This window comes from Carya illinoinensis, chromosome 10, assembly GCF_018687715.1.
Source record: "Carya illinoinensis cultivar Pawnee chromosome 10, C.illinoinensisPawnee_v1, whole genome shotgun sequence".
In the NCBI taxonomy this organism is placed as follows: Eukaryota; Viridiplantae; Streptophyta; class Magnoliopsida; order Fagales; family Juglandaceae; genus Carya; species Carya illinoinensis.
The window spans coordinates 37,991,810-37,999,609 of NC_056761.1; the positions used below are offsets into that span (position 1 = coordinate 37,991,810).

The 7,800-nt window shown below is 36.9% G+C and overlaps 1 protein-coding gene across 1 annotated transcript; it reads right to left on the bottom strand.

Annotated features, from left to right (window-relative positions):
- Positions 1-659: 659 nt before the first annotated feature.
- Positions 660-1,394, bottom strand: LOC122278283 (transcription factor LAX PANICLE 1). The gene has a single exon (XM_043088467.1). The coding sequence runs from the start codon at positions 1,178-1,180 to the stop codon at positions 710-712; it is 471 nt and encodes a 156-aa protein (XP_042944401.1). The 5' UTR covers positions 1,181-1,394; the 3' UTR covers positions 660-709.
- Positions 1,395-7,800: the final 6,406 nt, after the last annotated feature.

The following is a 7,800-nucleotide window of genomic DNA, read 5'->3' on the forward strand; positions in this document are numbered from 1 at the left end:
TTTTTTGTTTTTTTTTTTCATTTTTTCAAACTACAAATTTATTTTTTTACCCCCAATTTAGACTAAACTATTTATAATTTATATAGATATATGTATTTATGTATAATTTATTTATATATAAATTATTCTTTTGAAATATAATTAATATATATATATATTTATATATATAATTTATTTATATATCGACTATCCCGAAACGGTACACGAAACGGTACCGGTACCGAAATATTTCGTTCCAGTGCCTTGACCGGTACGGCATCCGGTACGGTATTCAAAACATTGGTCCTACCTATAGCACAATTTCACTTTCTTTTTTTAATATTTTCTAAATATTGTTAAATATTTTTAAATATATATATATATGCAAATTCATTAGTAATCCCTTTTAAGTATAAGAGAGGGCACATCTGAGGAGTCATCCAAGATTCCAAACTTTCCATTAATAAAACTTACAAAAACAAAAATAAAGCAGCTTACACATAAAAACCAAGCCACGTGATTTTTAGATGGGAAATTCATAACAATGCCATGGAGTTCTGAAATTGATTAGCTTTCCATGCGTCACTTCGGCGAATATGATATATGACTGGCAAATGCTTACAAGATCAAATAATACTCGCGCGTAACATGCAGTATGAAAGCTTCTGCTTTTCGGGGAAGCATCGGATTACCAAACTACATCACCAACAAGCACTTAAGGGACCAGAGATCAATGATAGTATTTCACATAAGGATCCAAAGACAAGGTCTCTTGAGATTGGAGGCAGGAATTCGGCAATGGTCCTGGTGGTGATGGTTCCTCTTGGTCCGCTAAACTGTTTTGTGCATTAAAGGTCTGTTGGGAAGGAAAAGAAGAAGCAAGGTCTAAGCAAGATGTATCCTCATCGAAAAAGCTGATCATGGTTTGGTGAAGCCAAATTTGAGTCTGGAGGAACTTCACGTAGTGAATAGCCTCTCCCAACATTGACACCGTGTCCATCTTACTCCCACCAGGAACTAAGCTCTGCAAGATCTTGAAACGGTCACTGATCCTGTGCCTCCTTTCCCTAGCAGCTACGCTTTGTGGATCAGTCGAGAGCTTCACTTCTCTGCTTCTCTTCCCACCTTTCTTCTTCTCTTTGATGCTGTTTGCCACTGAAGAAAACTCAGAGCTAGGGTTAGCAGTGGAAAAGTTGTCCATTAGCAGCAATAAGACACTTCAAACTCACACACCGCGAGGCGCGAGTGTTCAGATTCGAAATTGGAACTGAGAAACGAGGGTGCCTATTGGACATATTTATAGAGAGAATGCTGCTTTGATATGTTGAATGAATGGATGACATATCGTCATTCTGTCAATCTTTGGCGGAGGAGACGGATGTCTACCGTAGGGGCCTAGACCCATCAGGCAGCTAGCAGGTCTCTTCATAAATTAGCATACGCAAAGGTTTTTGCTTTGCAGATTGCATTGTTAAAGTAACTGTAGGCATCCTCTTCTAGTTTAACTAGTCTTCTTTAACGTCTAGTCTCCAAGATCGAGTAAGGTATTCAATCTGAGCGAGTCCGTTCTTTCGTTTTTAAATATTTTTTAAATATTTTCAAATATTTTAAAAAATACAAAAATATACTACTAATAACGTTTTAAACATTTAAATAAAAATTAAATTGCACGAAGGGTCAAATCTAGGAAATAAATCAATAGGCCAATTAAACTAGCATTTTCCATATCTTAATCACAGGTGTGCTTCCATCTAATTAAGGACGAAGTTGTTGCGGGATTTTTCAAGTACCGTACGATTCCAACAATTTTAACTTCGGGTTTTACTGTTTGCTGAAAGAGAATCACTATTCAATATTCATGTTTGCTCGCGTTACTTGATTATTACCTCTCGTTAAGATCAGGGAAAGAAAAGGAACTCAATGGCTCCTCAGCTCTTCCTACAAAGGGAATTTTGGGGACAAAGGTTCTTCGACTGTTTCTAGATCGAAGCTAGATCCATTACAACAAAATGTGTATAGCGATTTGGTGTGGCATGTAGGATATTTCTTCGCGCATCCATTAGTTCAGATATTTTTGGGTACATATATCAGTTGCTCCCATTCTCATGGTTGAGTTTTTTTATTAATCCTTACATAGGACTTTGAGAGTTTTCGTTTGTTGTACTGTAGAGTACTTTGCAGGTGCATACAAGGCCGATGCAATCCTGCTGCGTCCTTTAGTTGGCAGGTGGCTACAGTACTAGAGTCTATGACATTGAGAATTTTCATGGGTATCGCATTGTAGAGATTGTCGGGAGATACATCATGTGGCCGATGCAGATCCTACTTCGCTTGGATTTGAAGTAATTACCAAGGGAGCGGCCTACATCAGGGAGTTGAATCCTTCTGGTATCTTGGGTGACGATTCCTTGCTTGGGTTTTACCAATTTTCTATGTGCATGGTTTGTAATGAGTGAGCGATCAGTTGAATAGGTGAAAAATAGAAGTGTATTCCTAGGGAAACTTTCCATCTCTTTATTTTGTTTCTACACAATCAAACAGAATGATTTCATACATATGAAACTTGCAGCTTGGTCAGCCTTGTTAATTTGACCTTGCTTGTGGTTAGGTTAATTTGCATGTGGACCTGTGCAGCGGCGGAACCAGAAAATTTGGTTTGGAGGGGGGGGGGGGGGGAATTACAAAAAAATAATTTTGGAGGGGTCAAATACTAATTTTCATATAGTTTACTTGATAAAAGCACCTTCAAAATTATAATTTTCCCCTGACCTGTGGTTGACATGATTGCATGTTTGGTCTTTTTTTTCTTTATTTGGTTGACCTTGCTTATATGGCTAGGTTTGTTGCTAATTATAAAAGCATGTATGTATGGTTACAAGGCTAGAGAAAAAGTACTGCATCCTTATCTTTGAAAATTAAAGGAGATAGATTATACATGAAAAGGAATCCCTTTGTTCTCGTCACCCAGTACAATATATCAAGTTTATTCGTAAGATTATGGTGGTTGTAGATATATTATATATATGGTAGGCATAATATTTAATTGGGGCCAACAAGCTGGTCAGCATGAAAATGTTGTGAACGTGATTGTGATTGTGAATGGTTCAATAATCCAACGAAAACTTCTATTTATTCTTTATTCAGCAACATAAATGGTGAAACGGAAAGTTCTCAGAAAGCAAGACTGAAAAAGCTGGCGTCAGTAGTACTCGATATATCGAGATGGATAGCTAGGGAAAAGCGAGAGAGAGAGACCAGGGCAAGCAAATTAAAGCACACGAGGCCCCGGTTTTCACATCGGGGGTGGGTAGAACCCTAATTATTTTTTCTTGTTCAGCTGAAAAATTACCTGCTTCACCTGTCTTCTCAAATCTAGCTAGCTTCATCAACACATACATATATCAGTCTCTGGCTCAAAAAAAATGAAAACAAAAAAGACATCAATCACAACTTTGTGGTGCATGTGATGCAATGGTACTGCAGAAGACTTCCAACATGAATCAATAGGTTCGTTCATTAGGAGCTCTTGACAAGACCACTTAACAAAACCATATCAAAAGAAGATAAAACCAGAACAGTCTTCAAAGCTGGGACAACATGGCAGGTAATAAGTGTCCCTTGGATTAGCCATTTCATCGAAAAATACTGAATACAAGGGCCCGCGGCCAGCAGTATTTAAGGTGAGGCAGCTAATTAATAGCGTGGAAACATGGGTAAAACCAAGTATGATTAGTTTTCTGCAAGAGCAGACAGACTATGCTCTTCAATTCTCTTTTGGTGCGTACAGGGTGGCCTTTGTTTTGAGGTTCTTGAGTAACAGAAATCCGTGTCTCTGACTCTTGGCACCTCAGCTTCTTCTCTCCCATAACTAGTTTCACCAACTAGGTCCAAATATTTGGTCAAACTATACTACATATTTTTAAAGCGCTACCCATTTATTATTTATAAGGTATTAAAAAAATTTTTTTATCATTTTCTTTTAAGTATTTTTTTAATATCTTTAGTCATTAAGAAAAAATTAAAAAAATATATATAATTTTACTAATAATCACTTCCTTAATCATTAAGTAAAATAAAAAATTAAAAAAAATCAAATACAAAATGAGTAGTAAAATAATAGTAATCCTATCATTTTCCAGTTTTAAAAATTTAAAAAGTAGAGATACAAGAGGCAATACCTATATGCTATATATCTAATTTTTTTATATAGTTATTATTGTCCATCTAAAGTTTTAGGTACAGTTTAAATTTAAGAATCATCTCATTTCATTTTATCTAATTATTATAATTTTATCAAATTTTCATATAAAATATAATAAATAATTCAATTTTTTCAAATTTTAAAATAATAATAACATTGTAATAATATTTTTTTAACTTTTAATTTTCATCCTAACTCACTATCTAAATGACACGTTAGACACGCATTTAATTTATGCTTAGAGGGTGTTATTGTAAAGCAATTTTAGAATTTATCAATTATCCAAAATGTATTTATTACAGTAGACACTACAACAAAAAATACTTTTTGGGACAATTTCTTTTTGAGACAAAATGAAAATCATCCCAAAAAGTGAGATTTAGGAACGAATTTCATATTTCGTGCCAAAAAAATGATGAAATGTTTGTAACGTTCTAACGCGTTCGAACGGTCTAGTTAGGGATGAAATATTTTGTCCCAAATAATTAAATCGCTCGAACACTAATGATTCACCATTCGAACGTCTAAATTTAACCATTCGAACCTAGATTTTGGCGCGTTAAGAAAATTTTTTTTAGAAGAAAATTGCTAGGGATGTACAGAAAACTGAGAAACCAGCCGGAACCTATCAGAACTGCCGCCGGAGTGGGGAACAGGCCAAAACTATCAGAGAACCGGTCGGCCAGCGGTAGGATTTAAGCCAAACCGACGTTGGCCGGTTCGGTTCGCAGTTCGTCCAAGGAAAAATCGCTGAACTGGCTGATATCAGATACCTCTTATTTTTTTTAAATCTGTGTAAATGAAACGACGTCGTTTCGATGACGTATGATACAAAAAAAAATAAATGCAACGACGGTGCCGTTTAGTCTAGGGTCAGCCAGAAGATACACCCCTTTCTTCTCTTTTTTTCCTTCACCAGTTCGCCATCACCTGACCTCTGCTCTCTCTCACCCACCTCTACTCTCTCTCTCTCTCTCTCTCTCTCTCTCTCTCTCTCTCTCTCTCTCTCTCTCTCTCTCTCTCTCTTAGACTCTCTTCTCTACTGTAATTGGTGAGACCACAACCTCGCACGCGGGCATGAGCCACCACCTCCTCCTCCCTCGCTGTTGAAGTCCCACTGCACTAAAGGAAAGGGGAAACCGATCCCCAAACCGTCGAACCGATCGATGCCGACCAATCCAACTCCGGCCGGTTCTCTTCTTCCCTATCGATCGGTTTCGGTCAAGATGTTTGGAGATTTAAGGTGTCGGTGGGGTGTCGGTTTGCCACCGAAACCGACGCCGAACCTTCGATTTTCAGCCCTAAAAATTGCTACATCGTTCGAACGTGTCAATTTAACCGTTCAAATGATGAATCAGCACTGTTTGAACTTGATTTGTAGGGGTCGAACGGTGACCGTGGTTTTTTTTTTTTTTTACAGATTTATATTTATATTAACTAGTAATTATAAGAAATTGGTCAATTAAATAATAGGAATAATATAAATTAATAATTATTTCAGAAAATATAAAATAATACTATTTCATAATTAAATACTGAATTTACAAAACACAAAATATTGTCCATGCTAAAAACAAAAAATCAATAAATAAAAGATAGAAAGTACTAATTAAGACCCCAAGTCTTTGCACACTTCCTCGACTGCAGCTATACGTTCCTCTATTTGTGTCAGTCAAGTACTGATAGTGACCTGAGTCGCAGACATGGCATCAAACTCTGTACGTAATGCAATAATCTCTGTACGAATCACAGACACAATAGAATGGATCTCCATACGCACTGCATCGATCGCCGCTGATGTCTGTTCGCTGATCGTTGCACACACAATCTTGGCCATCTCCTCACAAGTAACATTGTGTACTGATGCCTCGGTTTGTGTGGATGTCTCAGCAGCTGATACTCCATGATCTGCCGGCTGTGCATCTCTCTGAGGATCAACCGGTTCTGGAACATGTCCATGAAGACGCAGTCTCGAGTGTCCCATGCTGCATGAGAGGGTGGTGTTGTTTATTGGTCCCATCGGCTCCCGTTTACACTTGACAACATCAGGCACAACACCAGCAAATAGCATAAATCGGGTGATCAGGATTCCGAATGGCAATATGTCCATCAAAATGTACTGGGACTCTGATCAAATCCTATTGAATATATACTCGACCAGGTCGATAGAAATGCCACGAGCGACCCGTATCATAAATTTCATCCGATCAATGCCAACTTCTGTCTTGTGTTGCCGAGGGTCAATGTTATTGGCAATTATCAAATTCAAGATCTTGAAGAAAGAAGATAGATCTGCATGTTTGATGCTCTTTATCCTGTCATACGATGGAGCATCTAGACCAACAACCAAATCCTTCACCTCATGATCAGCAAGGGTATCAACCACATCAGTATAAACTGATGCCTCCTCCTCAGCTGTCTCCACATCAGCTGAAGGATCAGACTCTCTAGGCACCATGTTCGGATATGCATCTGGCAGCCTAGGAATACCGAGATGCTCAACAAGTTCATCCCGTGAAAATACAACTGAAACTCCTCGGACAGAGATCCTATATGCCCCTCCGTCATCTGGGCTGGCACTACCGAGCTCTCTATAAAACTCAGCAACAATGTCAATATAGGAGATTGGCTCCCATGCTTCCTCCCGCTTAGCTAGGATAGGTCCCCAACCACGATCGCTAAAAACTAATGGCAGGGAATGACCCTCCCAAACAAGACTCTGGAAATTAGAAATTTTCACCAGTCGCTCTAGTGAAACAGTGCTCTCACTGACTGGACCACTACTAGTCTTAGTAGGATTGTGTCGCTTACGTTCTGCCCTAGAAGAAGACATTATAATCAACCTGAAATTTACAATTAAAAATTAGATATATAACATTAACAATAAAAATATAATAAATAACTATTCACAGTACTTCATACGAATAGCAATTTAATAAAGTGGGACATTGTAAACAACATAATTTTTAATAAATAATATTAGATTATTAAATATTAATTAGATTAAGATTAATAGAAATTTAATATTTAACAAAATGTGATAAATTTCTATATTAATTTAATTATAATATAGAAATTATTCTCGTTAAAATTTAATGAAACTATAATATGGAATAAAAATAACAATTCACTAATATTATTACATTTAATTATACCGTTTGAACTCCTAAAATAGTGCTCGAATAGTACACATGTACAGTTTGAACGTATAAAAAAACGTTCAAATGTCATTGGATTGGCTCCTATAGTTTGAACGTGTAAAACAACGTTCGAATAGATAACTATAACCGTTCAAACTCTCAATATAGTGATCGAACGATACCTGTACAGTTCGAACTTATAAAACAATGGTCAAATGGGGTTGGATTGGGTCTTACCATTTCAACGTCTAAAACAATGTTCAAATGGTTAGTTGATACCGTTCGAACGATGTTTATAGCGTTCGAACGGTATGCGAATCGATTTCTTTTACCAGGCCAAATCGACTCAGCCATTGAAATCCATAGAATCGATTTTTCACCAAAATAATACATAAAAACCTAAATAAACCTTCCTACAATGAATTAAAGCAAATCTACGATGAGTATTGATGGATAAATTGCTTTATCCTAATTCAAACA

Bases quoted from the DNA above. Each gene is read 5' to 3' on its own strand.
- LOC122278283 (XM_043088467.1), bottom strand. From the start codon at position 1,180: ATGGACAACTTTTCCACTGCTAACCCTAGCTCTGAGTTTTCTTCAGTG.